At 37.2% G+C, this 21032-nt stretch overlaps 1 protein-coding gene across 1 annotated transcript in view; it reads right to left on the reverse strand.

Annotated features, from left to right (window-relative positions):
- The window catches only part of INTS8 (integrator complex subunit 8), a 46791-nt gene extending 28131 nt beyond the window's left edge, over positions 1–18660 (reverse strand). Inside the window, exons 1-10 of the mRNA XM_059901738.1 lie at positions 18380–18660; positions 15731–15905; positions 13962–14102; positions 13568–13639; positions 12162–12213; positions 9880–10062; positions 6753–6860; positions 5107–5262; positions 2848–2948; positions 2290–2431 (exon numbers count right to left, since the gene is read on the reverse strand). Coding sequence (XP_059757721.1) covers positions 2290–2431; positions 2848–2948; positions 5107–5262; positions 6753–6860; positions 9880–10062; positions 12162–12213; positions 13568–13639; positions 13962–14102; positions 15731–15905; positions 18380–18509 — 1260 coding nt within the window. The 5' untranslated portion in view covers positions 18510–18660. The remainder of the gene's footprint in view (positions 1–2289; positions 2432–2847; positions 2949–5106; positions 5263–6752; positions 6861–9879; positions 10063–12161; positions 12214–13567; positions 13640–13961; positions 14103–15730; positions 15906–18379) is intronic.
- Positions 18661–21032: the final 2372 nt, after the last annotated feature.

Below are 21032 nucleotides of genomic sequence, written 5' to 3' on the forward strand. Positions count from 1 at the left end.
TTTTGAGACTAAGAATGAAACCAGGAAGCCCATCAGAGCCCTTTCTACCAAACATTGTTCTGGAGATCATTGTCAGCACAGTAAGAACAAGTACATAGAAATAAAAATGAAAAGGCTAGAAAATGAAAAAACCAAAATGCATTATTTACAGATAAAGACTATTTAGAAAAACAAATGAACCTACAGATAAACAGAATTTTTAAGAGTTTAGCAAAGTAGCTGGAAACAAAATCATTATACAGAGTTCAACTATACCTCTATACCAATGCATAAACTATTTTCAAGTTCATAAAAAAAATAAAAAGACTTCTATGGAAAAATTATAAAGCTTTAAAGGGCATTAAAGAATGCCTAAATAAATCAAAACCTACACCAGTTCACAGATTAGAATACTCAGTATTGTAAAGACACTAACTTTTCACAAATCGGCTTTTAAAGGTAATGTAGTTCCAAACAAAAATCCAACTGGCTTATTTGCGGAACTTGACAATCTGAGTCTACTGTCGACAAGAAAACGCAAAAAGACGAGCATAACCGATACAACTTTGAAAACCAAGGTTTGTACTTCAGATGATATCAAGACAGGGATACTGATGTATGGGTAAACAAACAGAAAAGTGGTACAGAACACAGCCCAGAGACAGGCCCACACACGTATGGATACTTGGCATTCAAGAGAGGTAGTACTGGAGATTGGTAGAAAAAAGATGGAACTTTCAATAAATGGTACTGGAACAAGTGAGGAAAAAAATGACATCAGACCCCATACTTCATGTTAATACACAAAAATCAATCATAGGTGGATTAAAGACCTAAATGTGAAAAGAAGGCTAAGCTCTAGAGCTTTTAGAAGGTAAAATATACGACAATTTTCACGACTACAGGATATGAAAAGCTTTCTTGAACAAGACACAGAAATCCACTAATCTTTTCCTTTATGGAAAAGATTGATAAATTTTATTATATTAAAATTAAGAACTTTTAAAATAATAAAAAGTTAAAAGAGAAGTGAAACGCAGAAAAGATACCTGCAATATTTAAAACTAGTAAAGGACAGAATATATAAAAAACTCCTGCAAAAAAAAAAAAAAAAGACAATTCAACAGAAAAATGAGGCATACCACTTGGAATGGGTACCTCAAAAGACAAAATCTGTATGTGCAAAAAATAAATGAAAAGCTGCTAAATTCCTCAGTAATAAAGGAAATGGACATTAAAACCTCAATAAGATACCATTATACCATGACCCTGACAGGAAATCTGACAATACCAAGTGCTGACAAATATCCTGACCAACGAGAACTCTCATGCATGCTAGTGGCAAAAACATTTGGAAATTATATAGTAATATTGCAGATAAACCTTCTCCAGGAATGTAACAGATAAATCGTATGTGGGTGCACCAGGATTTATGTACAGTATGTTCCAAGAAGCACAATAGGCACAAATTGTAAATAACACAAATGTCCATCATCTTAAGAATAAATAAATAAATTGTGACATGGTCATATAATGTTGTAACACCTTACAGCAATGGAAAAAAAAACTGTATCTGCATACAACTTGAAAAAACATCTCATGTATGTTCACTGAGAGGCAAAGAATTTATTTTGAATGATTTCATTTATGGAAAGTTCGAAACAGGCAAATTAAAGAATATTCTTTAAGGGTACATACAAAGGTGATACAACTGTAATGAAAAGCAAGGAAATGATTATCACAAAACGCAGGACAGTGGTTTCCTCAAGGAGAGGCAGAGAGGGTTTGGTAAGGAGCATAAGAAGGACTTCTAGAGCACTGGTAGTGTTGTATGTTTAGAACTAAATGGTATTAATTGTACTCTATGTACTCCTCTCAAGGTCTATTACATTAAGACTATTAAAGAAAGAGAAAGATCCAGTAGAAACACAGATTCTGGAGCTCACATGAGAGGCAAGAAGTATGATCCAAGGGTTTTTAGTGAGCAGGTGACTGAAGTTTTGGATGAGAATAAAAAGTGATATGAGAAGTTAAGTGAGCCAAGGACAAAACTTTTGTAAATAAAAACATTAAAGGGAGAGCAAAAGAGAAGTCAGTGGAGGACTAAGGAAAATCCAGTGATGGAGGAGAACCAGAAAAGAGCTCCAGCAGAAGACAGGGTTGGAGATCATGGTCTATCAGTAGTAACGTCTATCAGCCAGAGAGGCAAGTCAGATGAAGACAGAAAAGAGGGCACTGGATTTGGTAGCTAAGAGATCACTGGTAAACTTAAAGCAAAATTATAAATCAAAAGGGGAAAAGACATCTTACCTCAAGAAGAAAGTCTATTTTCTCTTTATTAGGTCTAAGAAATAGCTGGTTAAATTGAACACCAATCGCTCTACCTTCCAATATATCACGGACTGTGTTACAGGCACAGACTTTAAAACAGATTTCATCTAGAGCTTCATTTCTGTAGAATACAAAAGCAGATACACTAATTTTTTTTAATAAAAAGGAATATATTGCAAAACTAAAATCACAAGAATGAGCCATTTATTCTTGAGAGGTAAGATCTTACGATATTCAGGCACGTTAGTAAATACCTAAGTCATGGGAAGTTCTTGAATTTATCAAGGGACAATTTAGCTATACAGATTAGGTAACAGAATCAAATTCTGCTATGTAAATTTTTTTTCCCCAAGCACTTTTAAAATGGATTAGATGAACATTAAAGTGGCTCCTCTGGCCACGTTAACTTCCCATATACTAAAAAAAAGTGAAAGTATTGTGTCAGACATACAGGTAGTTTGGAGGGATGTTTTTGATAAATCTGAAATGCACACTTACCCTTTTATTCAAAAATCAAAAAGTAATTCACTTCCTTACCCCTGCTGAGCTTTCTGAAAGAGCTCTCTTAGGACTGACTGCCGGAACTGCACAGGTAAACTGAAGGTTAAATTGTCTTCAGCGAAAATCTTTGTTACCTCCTAGAACACAGACACAAAATTGCATCCATTTCAAAGATCATGAAAGAATCTTTCCAAAAAAAATTTTTTTAATAAAATTTAAAAAGTCTTTCTATAATAGAAATTACACAGTGAAGAAAATCATTAAAACATCTTGCTAGGAAAAAAAAAAAATCTTGCTAGGAAAATCTTCTCTTTCTAAAATTTTAAAATTACATTAGATACAAATAGCACCCCCTCACCCTTTTTGAAAACTGAAGATCAAAAGGGAGAGGTGAGAGAAGAATCAATGAATAAGAAGTAATTCAGCTATGTTATTAGAGAGAAAGTTTTTAAATTCTTCTCATCCACTTTAAATAGGGGTTCAGGGACTTCCCCGGCGGTCCAGCGGTTAAGATTCTGCACTTCCACTGCAGGGAGACTAAAATCCCACAGGCCGTGCAGTGCAGCCAAAAAAAAAAGGGGGGAGGGGTTCATACAACAAACTTTTTAAAACACTAAAATAATTAATTAAAAATAATTCATCTAAATATAACACGTTAAGAAACTATTCTAATCAATTTAAATGGTTTAAAATATATTAGTTAGTGAATTACAGAAACACCCACATTATTAGAGTCTTTTTCTGTTCTTTATCAACTCTTTATCTCTTTATCAATGGAAGAGAGAAAGAAGGGGTGATAGTGTGGGGATTTCTGGAAACAGCTAAAGCTAATCAGCTCTACCACAAAAGCACTGACAAAAATGGTTTCAAAACTATAAAGCAACCACTGTTTCACCTCCATAGCAAAACATAAGCTACACAGGGGCAAGTAAGCCACTTCCTAAATATGAGAAGACATATTTGTTACAACTGTTCAATAACTACTTCATCAGCACAAAACAAAAATATACAGTTAATACAAACAGAATCTTATTACCAAAAAACAAAAAAACAAAAAAAGGTAAACATGATTTCTAAGATACTCCTGCATACATAACTGAAGTGATAAATTTCAGAGTTGCAACAAAATTGCTCTTTCCCCCTTCCTAGCTACCCATTACACTACTTTCTGAGTGACACATTTTGGCACTTGATTGTATTCACAGTAATAAGTGCCTATTTATGACTACTATTTCCAAGGTCTTGTTTGCACAGGTCTTACCATTCCAGGGACCTTCTTAAAGATTCTATATCTTATCGTAATTGATCCCCACCCTCCATAAGCCTGTACTAGGAATACGTAACTGAAAGATCTCTAGTGTGTAATAACTTCATCTGTATCTGAAATCTATCTTCAAGAAAGTTTCATTTTCTTCCCTAGGGCAAAGCAGAATTTGCAAAAAAGAGGCCAGAGGGAGGGAGAGGAAGTACTTATCCCCTCTCTTCTATTTTCTCTGAAAAAAAATAAACTCTAGTTGAGAAGACTGAACTAAAAACCTAGGCTAAAAGTCCGTTTGGAGACACAAAACTAAAGGTATGCTATAGCTTTGTCATTTCATAATTTCTGTTTTGAATTAAATAACATGAAGGCACTGTTCACTTCCTAGAATGAAGGCTTTCCAAAAAAGGTTTTAAAAGTACAAATTCTAATTCCCAGTGATTTTCATTACAAAACTAAAGATATATACACAGAGGGTGCAATAAAAATCTCAACAGACTAATTTAAGCCCTTTTCATGATTAAAACTGAGATGATGACCAGACCCCCTGGCAAAATGGGCTATGCAATAGACCATCCAAACCTACCAAAACCGCTCTGCTCACGCTCTCCTTCAGTCTTAACGTTCGCAGTGGCTAATAAGGCAGGGTTACGAGGTCATACTTTCAGATCAGACACAAGACTTTAGGCTCCATAAAACTAAAAGTTCTCTACCTGTAATTTTAAAACTTAAAAGTTCTGCCTACAGAGTTTCTTATAGAATGTACTTAAAATGGGCAAATGCTACACTTTCAAGAAAGGATAATATCAATAATGAGTCAACATCTGTCCAGTGCTTTGCCTTAGAGTTTATAAACTATAACTTCTCATTTGATTCTCATAAGAAGCTTAATTATTAGAACTATTTTGCAGGTCAATCTGACAGTCTGGCTTGCCCTAAATGGCACAACTGTAAATGGTGGTGTCAGGATCTGAACTCAGCTGTCTGGCTTCCAGTGCTTTACCATTACACTATTGTATCCCCATCACACATCTTACCTGATAGTTGCCAGATCTCAAACAAATATGGACTTGACTATATGGAGTCAATTGTTGAGATGTACTATCAGAAGAAGGTACAAGAACATCACACGCTTGACAATAGCCAGCTAACCGCTTCTCATCTATGGTACAATGAAGAGATAATGAACCTATCTGTAAAGTAAGAGGTATATATCATTATCCATCAATGTAATAGAAACAATAGTCTAGCACCCATTTAGTGCATTTTAACAGTACAAGAAAATGCTAATGGAAAATTCAGGGCTGGAGGAACCATAAAAAGTTAAAAGGTTTAGAGCAGGGGTCAGCAAAATATTGCTCACAGGCCAAATCCAGCCCGTGGCTTGTTTTTATAGATTTCTTGACCTAAGAACAATTCTTAGGGTTGTAAAGGGGGGGGAAAAAAACCATAACAACAAATTAGACTATACCACAGAAACTGTATATGGCCCACAAAGCCTAAAATATCTATTATTTAGCCCTTTACAAAAAAGTTTGCTGACTCCTGGTTTAGAGTTTTCAGGCCAACACAAAGGTAGACATTATTATTACTCTATGTAGGTATGAAAATTAAGACACTAACAAAGAGTGAACACTGTTAAAAACAAGCTTAAAATATTTTAAAATACATATACTTGCAGAGATTTAAAGGGGGACAGCAAAGAAAACTCAATCTTCACTCAACTGGAATAAACAGAAATGCTTCCACCAAAACAGAAAAAAACTTTTAAAAGACACACTTTTTTAAAAAATTAAAGTTTTAAACTACTATACCTGAAATGCCATAAAATTAGAAATCTGATGAGTGCCCCAGGCAAAGTAAAATGGGGATTCCCAATAAAGTAAATCTCTAGTACATTTAATCAATGTCTCTGGTGAAGAAAGGAAAGATTGAAGTGGGAATTTTCCTGGGCACCAGGCATACAAAAACCTAGTTATATACTTTAAAATTCAGTTTTCTGAATCACAAAAAGAAAAATGCAAACAACAAACACATGAAAATGTTTACCCTACTAGGAACCAAGGAAATGCAAATTTTTAAAAGATATTCTAGATCACACATCAAATTAGCAATTAAAAAAAAATTCACTGCTGATCGGAGTGCCTTCGGAGAAATGTACCTAACAAGCAATTTGGCTTTACATATTATTACATCCTTTAAAAAATTAATGACCATTGACATGGTAATTCTACTTGCAGGAATTTAACCTGAAAGTATCTAAAGTCCAAACAAAAGTTTATGCTTGGAGATATAAATTTTGCAACTTTATAATAAATAAAAAAAATAAACAATGTAAATGCCCAAACATTAGGAAAATAAAGTCACAGCACAACTATGTAACAGAATAGAATACATTTAAAATATCTATTCAAATATTTAAGCAAGATACAAAATAGCATATTACAGCATGAGCTTAACTGTATAAAAACATAAAGAATAAAAACTGGAAAAAAAATAAGCTAAAACTACGAAAGGGGTATTACAGATTTTTTTTTGATGTTTTCACTACTGTTTTGAACTACCAAATTTACAACAATGAACATTTACTGGGTTTTTTTTAATCATCAGAAAAATTAAAGCCAAAAAACATATAGATGTTTTCAAGGACTGAAAATCATATGCCTGTTATGATTGTATTTACCTCTGCAATTAGTTCTTTGGTTCTAAAGAATTTTTCTCTGGCATTTTCATAGGCAGCTGGATTTGTAGAGCCTTGCTGGAAGTATGCTGCACCCAAATCATAACACACCTAAAACGGTAATGAACACCAGTTTGCTCAGTAATTTTCCATGAACTTAAGAGCTGACAAAACTCAAAGGCGTCTTCATCTCAGCAAAACACAGGAACATATACAGCAAAAAAGAAAAAACCATTTCAATGAGCAGTGAAACAATCCATGTTCTTAGTCACGAGCAACAGGAGTCAACTCTGACTGACTTAAGCAGAAAAGAGATTTACCCTCAGGATGTCAGGTGGCCTACAGAGTTATAGGGAAAGCCAAAGAATCAGGCTTGGAAAACAAACAGGGGAAGGGAAGCAAGCAGCCAGAACAAGAGCCAGAACTGATGCAGTGAAACACCGCTGCAGCCATCTCAACACCAGACTCCACACATCATGCCACCTGCAGCCACCAGCACTAGACACTGAAAGCAGCAGCTCCACTTCTGCCAGGGCTGCCCCTGGAAACTAGATGTTACTGTCACTGTTGCTGTTGGCTCACCATCACAAAAGGACAACTGGATTATCTACCCTCCCCACTTCACTGACTTAATAGCTAGCTCCTAACTCAGTCTAAACTAAATGTATCTGTGTGTCACACCTATGTGACATACTTGCCCTGGAACAGGATAAGGGGTAGAGAATGCTAGTGTCTGGAGTTTTCAGTTTTATTATAGGAAACAGGCTCTGCTTCCCATCAAGTCTCAGAAGGTAGGGGGTTCTTCTAACATAGAATATGGGGACAGCCACCGGGGTGTCTCTCCAAAAGGGATAGAAGGGGCAAATGTCTACTATCACAGAACTGGCCAGAATAAAATATTGAGAAATTTGAATTAATGACTATAAAATGATAATGCATTTCCAGTTGTCTTTTTCTAATAGAACCTGTATATTTTTCCAAGAACATTCATAAACTGATACCTAAATTTAATGAATGCAGAACTCAAAGACTGAGCTCAACTTGGCCATTTTATGAACAAGAACACTAAGGCCCAGAAAGTGACATCTCTGCTTAAAAGCATATGACCAAATACTGGCAGAGCCCAGACTTGAAGCCAGATCTCTAGGTTCCTAATACTCTATCTCAAATTTACTCTACACAAGGCTGACTGATCTGTCTTCTCAATATGACTTTCTTAAAAAGCCTTCAAATTACTCCCCCAGGTAAGAGAAAGTTCAAACCCCAAGGCCTGATCTTCAAGGATCTCAGAATCTGGACTAATTTCTCTCTCCAAACCTCTCTATTCTCCTCTATTTCAATCACACCAGTTTTCTCAATTCCCCATTCACATCAGATCTACAAATGAACTTCATTCCACACCCCGTATTTCCATTTACACCAAACCAACCTTAGCCAACAGATACTCATTCCCCCTCTGAACTCCTAAGCTGTAATAGTCTCTGGTACTCATGACTGAACTACTCTTTACTGATATGCATTACAGATACTGTTCTGCCCTGTTCAACAAATCAAGATTAATTCTTCTCAGCCTCCAGAATACTGCTTTGCACTATTTAATCCACATTTAATGTTGGGCTGATTTTCATTCTAGAGCGCTTCCTTCCATCTAGGGTAAAAGAGTGTTAAAGCAATTTTTAAAAATAGTATGTGTGTGTATACATAATAGAGAAAGTTTTAAACACACATAAACACACATACATATGCATACATATTACAGTTACATATAATTCCCCTTTCCAGGCAGAGTACAAGATACCAAAAAGATACTTTCAAGTATAATTATACTGACTAGCCATTAAAACGAGTTTAAATTCTATAGTTAAGAGGTGGTCAATAGGTTAAAACAAACAAAAAAACAAATCTGATAATGAAGCTGCCCTGAAGGACAGTAATACTTATGGTTTAACTAAGGAAAAATTTAAGATTTTTCTTTTGAGTCAGGTAAATTTTAGTAACATAAAGACCGCAAATGCACTTTAAACATTAACATGTCAGGAAATGAGTATTAGTACTAATTTGCTCTTCAAAAAACAGAAATTATGGCTCAGCTATGTAATTAAAAGAATATTTCATAGGGTTTACCTTGCACATTTATGTAAGAGTTCTGTTTTTTCAGGTCATATCATCCACTACATTGTGAAAATCAGACATGTTACCAAGACTTTAAACAGACTCAGTGAGTGTAAGATATGACAGTACCAGAAACCTCCTACATGGAAGTTTCATTGACCATTTAAAGTGGTTACCAACTGTCACTGCCTCTTGACTCCTACTCCTACTGTACAAGACTCCATCTTAACAAGTCTTGAAAAGGGATTATTTTCAACTCCAGAACCAGCTAATCTGAAAAGGTACCTCCAAACCCTTTAAAGTCAGAGCTACTTCTGCTCTTTCAAGATTGGGAAATAGTGATTAAAGAAGTCATGCCAACTCACACAATGAACATAGAATGTAAAAAGAACACAGAAAGTAAAAGGCTAGTGGCCCTCTCTAGGCAATCATCAAATATTTTAAAATTTTTATTATATTCAAGACTCTGTGCTAGAAAGTGAGAAAGAGGCAAATATATTAAAAAAAAGAGACCTCAAAGAGTTTACAATCCAGCAGGGAAAAAGAAGACATCAATACAAAAAATATCTAACAACAAACAACAGCTGAAAGCAACAAAGGAACTACAGCACAGAGTTACAGAAAGCAGGCAACCTTAAGATCTTGGAAAAACTAGGTGTTTCTCTAGTATCCCACATTTTTCAAAGTTTAGCACAATATTAGTTTTGTTTTTTTGGTATGATTAGATTTCTAATAATATTGAATGAACTGTAAATTAGTTACATACTCACTGCATTGTCAGTCTCCTAAATACAACTGGGAAACCAGTTCAGAGACAAAAGATCAAATGAAATTTTCCTTCCATTTCTTTTAGAAAAATTTCAAGTGAGGTCTTATAAAATTCACAAATTAAATACAATGCAAAGTCTTAACAGCATCTGAAGTCAAAATCAAAGGGACAAGGGCAGAAATAAATTCTAATTAAAAATAAGATTTTCCAAAAATTTGCCATGCATTGATTAAATACTGAAATAAATACCTGGCACTGCATCTCCTCGGTTTTGATTTTCAATCCAACAGTGGAACTCTCAGTCTCTCCATTTACCACGCCTGGCTCCATGGCCAATAAATCTAGAGTTCTCATCGTGTGGACATAAAGATCCTTGTTTAACTTAAGGGCTGCCTCTAGTACCAAGATAGAATCAGAAGCTTGTTCTTTTAGCTACAAAAGATCAATAAACAAATTATTAAAATACAAAAATGGCAGCACTGGACTATATTAACCAAAAAATATTTACAGGATACTTAGTAGCTTAGTGTATTAATCTATTTTTTAAATGTTTCTAACATAGCAGGAGTGCAATTATATTTGTTAAAATTATCTTAAAAAAAAAAAAAAGAGGGACTTCCCTGGTGGTCCAGTGGCTAAGACTCCACGCTCCCAATGCAGGGGGCCCGGGTTCGATCCCTGGTCAGGGAACTACAGCCCATGTGCCGCAACTAAGAGTTCGCATGCTGCAACTAAAGATCCTGCATGCCACAACTAAAAGATCTTGCACACGGGGGGGCTTCCCTGGTGGCACAGTGGTTAAGAATCCGCCTGCCAATGCAGGGCACATGGGTTCAAGCCCTGGTCCAGGAAGATCCCACATGCCGCGGAGCAACTAAGCCCGTGCGCCACAACTACTGAGCCTGCGCTCTGGAGCCTGCGAGCTACAACTACTGAGCCCACGTGCCACAACTACTGAAGCCCGCAGGCCTAGAGCCCGTGCTCTGCCACAATAGAAGCCACCGCAACGAGAAGCCCGCGCACCACAATGAAGAGTAGCCCCCGCTCGCCGCAATTAGAGGAAGCCCGCGCGCAGCAACAAAGACCCAATGCAGCCAAAATTAAATAAATAAATAAATAAATAAATATTTTTTTTAATTTAAAAAAAAAAAAAAAGATCCTGCACATGGCAACGAAGATCCCAAGTGCCACAACTAAGACCCAGTGCAGCCAAATAAATAAATAAATAATTTTTTTTTTTTTAAATGAAACAGTAGGTTCCTATTGTGAAATTAGAAAACACATATTGGAAAAGATTGATGTCTTTCTTCTATAAAACAGTTAATAATGAAAAATGTTTTAAAGATTTGCACAGTTCCACTGATTTATTCAAGAAATGTTTTGTATGCTTCAATGTGCCAGCCATTTTTAGTAGGCATTAGATAATAATAATAAACTGATGCAGGTTTTTTGCTTCTACATTAAAAATACATTATCTGTTGTATACAGATACAGACTGTCTCTTATCTTCCTTCTCCTCTCCCAGCCCCTGCACTTTAGTTGTTATCTCTGGCACACTGTAGGTGTTAAATAAAGAATTACAGAGATCATTTTTAAATTACGGGAACTACCGTGTTTCTACTTTTATACTGACTAGAGCAATTAAAAAATAACTGTATTTTTCTGACTACGTAAGTAGTTTTAGGGAATTCCTTGGCAGTCCAGTGGTTAGGACTCGGCACTTTCACTCTCAGGACCCGGGTTCAATCCCTGGTTGGGGAACTAAGATGCCGAGAGCTGTGCGGCGCAGCCAATAAAAATAAAAATAAATTAAAAAAAAATTTTTTTAATTTAAAAAATAAAATTTAATAAATAAATAAATAAATAAAATTTTAAAATATAATGCATGTTTATTGTAGAATTTGGGGAGAACATAAAAGAATATAAACATATCACCTATAAGAGTGATTTCTCACATCTGCTGAAGTACTGTGAAATATGTGACAACAGAATTGGTGGTAAAGCACTCTCATTAACATTAAAAACATGTACAGGGACTTCCCTGGTGGCGCAGTGGTTAAGAATCTGCCTGCCAATGCAGGGGACACGGATTCGAGCCCTGGCCTGGGAAGATCCCACGTGCCACAGAGCAACTAAGCCCGTGTGTCACAACTACTGAGCCTGCGCCCTAGAGCCCGCAAGCCACCACTACTGAAGCCCGTGCGCCTAGACCCCGTGCTCTGCAACAAAGAGAAGCCACCACAATAAGAAACCCGCGCACCGCGATGAAGAGAAGCCCCTGCTCACCGCAACTAGAGAGAGCCCGGGCACAGCAACAAACACCCAGCGCAGCCAAAATTAATTAATTAATTAATTTTTTTTTAAAATGTACTATTTAGAATATTACCAAACTATGTTCTAACAAGTAAAAATCTAAATGCCACTGCATCTAGACCTTGCCAACTCTTATATACCTAAGATTAGAAGAAGCTCCTACACATGCTCTAAATATGTCCCAGAAAGGTTAGAGCGTAACTGATGCCAGTACTCACCACTTTCAAAATATTTTCTGTTAGCTCTTTCTCCTGTTGCATCTGATTCATACTACAAGAGAAATGATCGAAGAGTATCAAACATTACTTGAAAGACTGAAAATTCACAGCTTAAAGATCATTCTTGAAAGTGAGGTTGAATTTATATAAAAATGTTTTTAATGCTATTTCTTTTCATGCTTAAAAAACAAACAAAAACTCAATGCTGATGCTCCTTTACCATTATTTTCTCATCTGCTTTGTATTACAAAAAAACTCTCAATTTTTTTTTTTTTTTTACTTCTTCATTTACTCATTTCCTCAAACAGTTTTTTGGTGTTTAAAAAGTAACAAAAGATAAGCATCTGCATGGTGATATAGACATGCAAACAAACAAAAATATAACACAAATGCTAAGCATCAAAACATTACCCAGAAAATGATTTTCTAATAATGATATATATACTTTTTAATTTATTTTTATTTTTGGCTGCACTGGGTCTTCGTTGCTGCGCGTGGGCTTTTCATTGAGGTGGCTTCTCTTGTTGTGGAGCACAGGATCCTAGGCCCACGGGCTTCAGTAGTTGTGGCTCGCAGGCTCTAGAGCGCAGGCTCAGTAGTTGTGGCACATGGGCTTAGTTGCTCCACGACATGTGGGATCTTCCTGGACCAGAGCTCAAACCCGTGTCCCCAGCATTGGCAGGCGGATTCTTAACCGCTGCGCCACCAGGGTCCCTCTACTAATGGTATTTTTAGGTGATATTTGTAGGTAGCATTAGAAAATAATGTTGCCTAGAAATAATGATTTCTTCCATTTATTCATTTACTTATCAGATATTTCTTAGGCATTTAAAATGTGCTAGGAATGCTGCTAAACTCTTCAGATGAACTAATGATTAAGACATTAAGGATAAACAAACCCTCAGTTTAAGAATAAAACTTACTGATAGCAAAAGCTCATTTGTATCAAGTTAGAAACTATACTCTCTTCCTCCAAATTTGGGTAAGTTGCTATCTGGAACTTAAGAACTAGGTTTAAAACTCTGGATATGATCAAACTATGGTAATTAACTTTTGCACTCTAAATTAAAATAATTTCCAGCATACAAAACAAATATATCTCCTTCAAGTAAATTTAATTAAATGAAAACAATCTTAATACTTGGAAGCAGGTCAGCTAATGTTAAGATGAAAGGCACAATTTACAAAGTGCTCCCCTTCTTTTTCAGAGCTCTCTACTCTAGATATCCAAAGCACTATCTGAATCTCTCACCCTTCTAACTCCTCCAAACCCACCTTTGTGCAGGCCTTCTGCCCTCCAATTTCTGCTCTACTCCTTCTGTACCAGGAGTTATTAAAAACTTACAAAATTTAAAAAAAATTCTGATGAAAAAAGTGCCAAGTAAGGGTCTTATTGGCCAACTTACACACTTAACTGAGGAGGTCCAGGTTTTGCTTGTTTGACAGGAAAACTACTTTGAACAATTGTCCTAATTGCCCTGTAAAAAAGACCAAAAAACCAAAATTTAACACACTATATATAACACTTCAAGTATTTTTTCAAGTACTCCTTAGAAGACTTAAAAACTATCTGAAATTCTAATTGATATATAATAAAAACTTTGTAAGTCATCCACATCTTTATCAGAATTCTTTTCATCTATGCAGTCATAAATTTTCTCCACCAACAGATTCACTGTTCCCAAGATCCTCTGAGAGATCCCTAGAGTAGAAGGGGTAACTTAAAAGCATATTCCTGAAAGTCAGAGTGCAATTAAAGAGAGGCTGCCCAACACATTTCAGGTTTAAGAAAACATTTACCATCTATTGTAGAGAAGTATAGCCATGGCAGTGGTTGGAGGTAAAGTGGCCAGATCCATGTCTACGTGCTTTGTTCCAGGAGGGACTTTACTGATGCACAGCAGTTCATTTAGTAACATATTCAATACTGGAACAGACAAACTTAAAAAGGAAGAATCAAAAGATATATAAGCTGTGTAAGCACAAAATACACAATTCAGTATTTTCACTAAAAATAATTACACTGCTAAAGGAGTAAATCTACAGGACCATTTTATTAACCTGTCTCAACAACTTATATGAAAATATACCTATCAAATTCAAAAAGACTGTTTAAGCTTTCATTATGAAAACAATTGAAACATATACAAAAGTAGACAGAATAATATAATATGGCCCAATGTGCCCATCATCCAGCTTCAACAATTATCAACTGATGGCCAATCTTGTTTCATCTCCACTCCACCCACTTCCCTCCTTCCCATATTATTGTGAAGCAAATTCCCAATATTAAATCATTTTTTCCACAAGTATTTCAGAATCTATCTCCAAAAAATTACCTCCTAACATAATGACAGTGTAAATTTCACATCTAAAAAAATTTTAATTGCTTACCATCAAATAGCCAATCAATGCTCAATTTTCCAAGTGTAACACATACATCATATTTTTTTGTACACATTGCTACCTGCTGATATGCCTCAAATCTATTAATGGATAAGTTTCCCCCTAGATTAAAGAATAAAACTTTTTTTTTAATTCTAATTTTAATGCTATAGAAGATATGGTGAAAAAACAATGTTTAAATACTACTAGTGTGAGTATAAACTAATACAACTCCCTTGGAATGCAATCTGGTAATATGCATCATGTGCTTTAAAAATGTTTATACCACTTGACCAAGCAATTTAACAATCTATACTAAGGCCGTAACTCGAAATTCAGATAAAGTTTACGGACATAGACATTTAAGGCTCTGTCATTTATAAAAGTGAAAAACTAGAGAAAACTGTCAATAGAGGAACAGTTAATAAATTATCTATACAATGGAATAAACTCCAAAAAACAAAATGGGAAAATGCTCATGATATCCTGCTATGTGAAATAAAACAAATCAATACAGTATATAAGGTATGTTCACAACTTTGTTTAAAAATAAAGGGAGAAAAACAACAAAAATCACACAAAAATGTTAAAAATACTACTCTTCCCTCCTCTATTATTTCCCATTTTCTGAATTTTCCCAAATGTTCTATAAGGTATTTCTTTTTAAATTGTGAGAAGGGGATGAAAACAAATCATTTTATAACTACGCCTTTGAAATTATTTATTTGTAAACAAATAACCACTGATTCTAATAAGACAGCTTAATGGTTTGGGAGATAGTGATTGATTTATGCCCAGTAAAATTAACTTATTCAATAGGGAATCATCCATAACATTATGTACCATCCATCATTAATTTTTATTCATTTTCTTCAGATATGTAAAAGTAAACTGAACATTTAAAACTGTTTAGGTGTGGATTTTCTCTACTTATCACATCAAAAAAAAGAACAATAATAAAATGGCTCATTATTGATAACACCAAGTTTATACTTTAAAAGGTTATTTAAATTCATCTAATAGTCAAATATTTTCTTACACCTTTTGAAAACTACTTGCATATTTTACCAAGAATGCAGAGAAAAATAATTTTCATTTTAAGGGCCAATATTATAAGAACACATATTGAAATAAACCAAGATATCTAACAGTACTAAAAATAAATTCATTTAAATCTTGTATACCTTTTCTCTAATACATCTAAGTCCCACTTCAAATGTGCAGCAACTTTAAGAGCAAGAAGCTTTAAAATACGATTTCTCTTGTTATCAGGTGGAGGTTGAACTTGGTTCTGTTCATTAACTGAAGGTTTAGAAGCCTGTTCCAAAAACTGGACTATAAGTTGAACTGGTGCAGGATCTAGGATTTAAAAGAAAATAATTCTTGAACTTAAGTTCTAATTATGAAGATCCAAAGGATTCACTGTATTAGTTTTTGACCACAAAGGAATCCAAACAGGCCAACAGGCACATGAAAAGATGCTACATATCGCTATTAGAGAAATGCAAATCAAAACTACAATGAGGGGCTTCCCTGGTGGTGCAGTGGTTGAGAATCTGCCTGCCAATGCAGGGTACTCAGGTTCAAGCCCTGGTCTGGGAAGATCCCACATGCTGCGGAGCAACTGGCCCCGTGAGCCACAACTACTGAGCCTGCGCGTCTGGAGCCTGTTCGCAACAAGAGAGGCCGCGATAGTGAGAGGCCCGCGCACCACGATGAAGAGTGGCCCCCGCTCACCGCAACTAGAGAAAGCCCTCGCACAGAAACGAAGACCGAACACAGCAAAAATAAATAAATTTATAAAAAAAAAAAAAAAAAAAACTACAATGAGGTATCACCTCACACCAGTCAGAATGGCCATCACCAAAACGTCTACAAATAATAAATGCTGGAGAGGGTGTGGAAAGAAGGGAACCCTCCTACATGATTGACAGGAATGTAAACTGGTGCAGCCACTATGGAAAACAGTATGGAGGTTCCTTAAAAAATTAAAAATAGAGTTACTATATGACCCAGCAATCCCACTCCTGGGCACATATCCGGAAAAGACGAAAACTCTAATTTGAAACAATACATGCACCCCTAAGTTCATAGCAGTACTATTCACAATAGCCAAGACATGGAAACAACCTAAGTGTCCACTGACAGATGAATGGATAAAGAAGATGTGGTACATATATACATTGGAATATTACTCAGCCATAAAAAAGAATGAAATTATGCCACTGCAGCAACATGGATGGACCTACAGATTATCATACTAAGAAAAGTAAGTCAGACAAAGAAAGACAAATGTCATACGACATCACTTTATGTGGAATCTAAAAAAGTGATACAAATGAACTTATTTACAAAACAGAAATTGACTCACAAAGAAAACAAATTTATGGTTACCAAATGGGAAAGGGGGGAGGAATAAATTAGGAATTTGGGATTGACAGATACATATAAAATAAACAAGGACCTACTGTATAGCACAGGGAACTATATTCAATATCTTATAATAACCTATAATGGAAAAGTATCTGAAAAGGAATATATATATATGTATCTTAATCACTTTGCTGTACACCTGAAACACTGTACATCAACTATACTTCAATTAAAAAGAAAGTTAAAAAAAAAAATCCAAACAGTTGTGTAGTTAGAATAACTAAGGATTATGATTTATAAGAAGTGTGCCTGGGGATTAAAGGGAAAGATCAGGAAGGGTGTAAGGAAGAAAGGATAACAGATTCCTGCAGAAGAAAGCACTTTACAGGGAAGAACATAATGGTTATAGATTTCCAGTTCAGCAAACAACGAATGTCAATTAGAGGAAAGAGATGTCATCTTTAGAATCACTGTTTTAACGCTTAATTAGTGGGACCTGCATCAAGTTACCTCTGCACCTGTTTCTGTCATGCAAAATAGAGGATAATGCCACCTACCTCACAGGATTACTATGAAGACCGATTAAATGAGATAACAAATACGAAGCATTAAGCACAGTGACTGGCACGCAGAAACACTCAACAAACGTTAGTCAAAAGCAGTGAATTAAAAGAACATAATATAATATAGGTGGTAAAACTGCCCAAGTGAAGTACACTAACTTCTCGCACAGCAGGCTCCACCAGGAGACTAAGGCCAGGCTATTAGACTGAACAAGCCACATCTGGATTCAAACTTAATCAGCAAAATATCATCCAAGGAACTTAACGTTTTCATGCCAGTACCTCTTTCCAGAAATGCCTGGGGTTTTCCACCTTCCCTGAGAGCACTCATTAACTGGGATATTAATCATGATCATCATTATACAATAACCATCTAGCAACTAGTTTTTTTCTGCTTTCAAAGATTTCCTCATTTTGATTTGCAGCCTAACTTTGAAATATATAATTAAGAGTCGGTAAAGTCTCCTCGTTGAGGAATAAAACAGTTAAATAGGAACCTAAGATAGTTAACTAATTAGTGTCAGGATTAGCCCCCGAACAGCTGATTTCTCTCCCCATCTCCCCAAACTGTGCGGGGTTCTGTCAAGAGGAGGGGTCGAGCCAGCCTCCCCAAACCAAATACTCTCACAAGGCCATCTCGCAGGTGTTAAAACCCCGAACAGTAAAAGGGGGTGGATGCGGAAGCGCCTTTGTTTTGCGCCTTTCTTTGGCCTCCCACAGCAGTGCCCTCGCACTGGTGTGTTTAATACTTAGCCGGGGGCCTCGCCAGAGCTCGGCTCCGGTCCCCGCCTCCCGAGCCGCAGGTTCGTGGCCGAGAAGGCGTGGGATGGTGAAAGACGGGAGGGCAGCGCCGGTGGCCGGGTCCCGCTCCACTCGAGCTGCAGGCGCCGCGCTTACCCGGGCAGGACTTGCGCAGATGTTTCTCCAACAGCGACTCCTCCAGCAGGAACTCGAACCAGCAGGTCTGCGGCGGGGTGCAGGGCCGGCTGGAGGTGGCCGCCTCCCGGTCCGCCGCCTCCGCGCTCATCCTGCCCCCGCCGCCGCTACCCCCCGGGACGTTTCCCGGCTCCAACCTGACACTCGGACGCGGGCCCTGGGCCTGTGATCTGCAGAACCCCTGGGACCTAGGACGCACTCAGAACGTCCCGGAAACCCACACAGTCCAAAATGGCTGCGCGGCCCAGCCAGAGCTGGGTATCCTAGATCCGCCTCCCGGCGCCACCGCCGCGCCTCCAAGCCAATCGTTATTTGAGTTGGAGAAAGAGGGCGGGACCTATCCTCAGGCCACGCCTCCTCCCAGTTGCCTTGGGAGACGGCTTGCGGGTAAGCTGGGTCGCAGGTTGGTTTTCCCGGTTCCCTGGGAGTTTCTCAGCGAGCAAATGAAACAGCCTCATCAATAGGCCTCATTGTCTTCGTAAAAGGCAGTGAGCACTACAGGTTCAAACTGTGATCTACAGGTTCAAACTGTGATCTAGGCAAAGTTTGTTTCGGTGCTTTCAATTTTCCCACTTACATTTCTGAGATTTCCTACTACCTAGGTCCTCTCGGCGGATGTGCCCTCGTGTCTTGGGCGCCAGCGTCCCCGCCCCCTTTCCGAGACAGCTGATGGCCCACGTGAGATCTAGCTTTTCTGCTGCTTCTCAGGACTAGCTCTCAGTGTTTAGCGCCTAATTAACTCTCTTGATATCCCGGCTAGAGTTACTAAGCCCATTTTACATTTACCTTCATTCTGTAATGTTCTTGTGTTTTTTATTAACGAAGTTGAAAAAAGGGTATTCATAGATCGTGCACACGATCTATACTGAGTGCAAACTAACCTCTCTGAACCTTAGTTTTCATATTTGTAAATCAGGAATTATAATAGTGCCTAATCTTAGGGTTGATAAGAGAATTAAAGGCAGAACTTGATAATACAGGTAAGCTTTTTAAACAAGGCCTGACATCTAGAAACATGGGCAAATGTTAGCAAATATCATATAGTGCTTTCTTCATATACATGATTCTAGTTTTCTCCTATAAACGACCCTGTTACACATGTTTTAACCAATGAAAACACTGAAGTTCCAGAGTTATCATTTGCCCAAGGTTTCCCAACAAACAAGGGGTGGAGCCAGAGCTTTGGTGATCTTTCCACTGTACTCAGGCTGCTTCCAACGTTCGATAGAGAGGATAAGACTGATGGCTTATGGTCTTTTCCAGAATGAAATGGTAGAGCTTTGAAAAGTTTTAGGAAAAATAAATGGAAGTAGCTCCTCCATACGTGAAAGTAAATCAGTGCTTCAGTGGCAACCATTGCCTTGTTCTCTTGCTGTGCAATCCTCTTTCTGGATTCTGCCCTGCCTCTCTCCCACTCTTTCATTCTGGTGCTTCCTGGGGTCCTGGTATTAGTCCTCTTATCACTGTAAAAACCATCCCTGCATCACTCCCCCCACTCCTGAAACTCTACCCTAGGCTCTAAAGAACAGAGCTTGGAAATCATGTATTAGAGTAATAAAATCATGAGGACCTAAATTAACAAAATATCAATAGGAAGACAGTCTCTTCAGCAAGTGGTGTTGGAAAAGTTGGCCAGCCACATATAAATCAATGAAGTTTGAACACACCCTCACACCATACACAAAAGTAAACTCAAAATGGCATAAAGACTTAAAGACAAGACGCCATAAAACTCCTAGAAGAGAACATAGGCAAAGCATTCTCTGTCATAACTCGTACCAATATTTTCTTAGGTCAGTCTCCCAAGGCAATAGAAATAAAAGCAAAAATAAACAAATGGGACCTAATCAAACTTATAAGCTTTTGCACAGCAAAGGAAACCATAAGCAAAATGAAAAGATAACCTACAGACTGGGAGAAAATATTTGCAAATGATGCGACCAACAAAGGCTTAATTTCCAAAATACGCAAATAGCTAATACAATTCAATAACAAAAAAACAAACAACCGAATTGAAAAACTGGCAGAAGACCTAAATAGACATTTCTCCAAAGAAGACATACAAATGGCCAATAGGCACATGAAAAGATGCTCGTCTTCGCTAATTATTAGAGAAATGCAAATCAAAACTACAATAAGGTACCACCTCACACCAGTCAGAATGGCCATCATTAAAAAGTCTACAAATAATAAATGCTGGAGAGAGTGTAAAGAAAAGGGAACCCTCTTACACTCTTGGTAGGAATGTAAATTGGTGCAGCCACTATGGAAAACAGTATAGAGGTTCCTCAAAAAGCTAGCAATAGAGTTGAACTATGATCCAGCGATTCCACTCCTGGGCATATACCCAGATAAAACTATAATTTGAAAAGATGCATGCACCCCTGTGTTCATAGCAGCACTATTTACGATAGCCAAGACATGGAAACAACCTAAATGTCCATCAAAAGATGAATGGATAAGGAAGATGTGGTAGGGACTTCCCTGGTGGTGCAGTGGTTAAGAATCCGCCTGCCGATACAGGGGACATGGGTTCAAGCCCTGGTCCAGGAAGATCCCACATGCCGCGGAGCAACAAAGCCCATGTGCCACAACTACTGAGCCTGCACTCTAG

This window comes from Balaenoptera ricei, chromosome 17 (genome assembly GCF_028023285.1).
Source record: "Balaenoptera ricei isolate mBalRic1 chromosome 17, mBalRic1.hap2, whole genome shotgun sequence".
NCBI classification, from domain to species: Eukaryota; Metazoa; Chordata; class Mammalia; order Artiodactyla; family Balaenopteridae; genus Balaenoptera; species Balaenoptera ricei.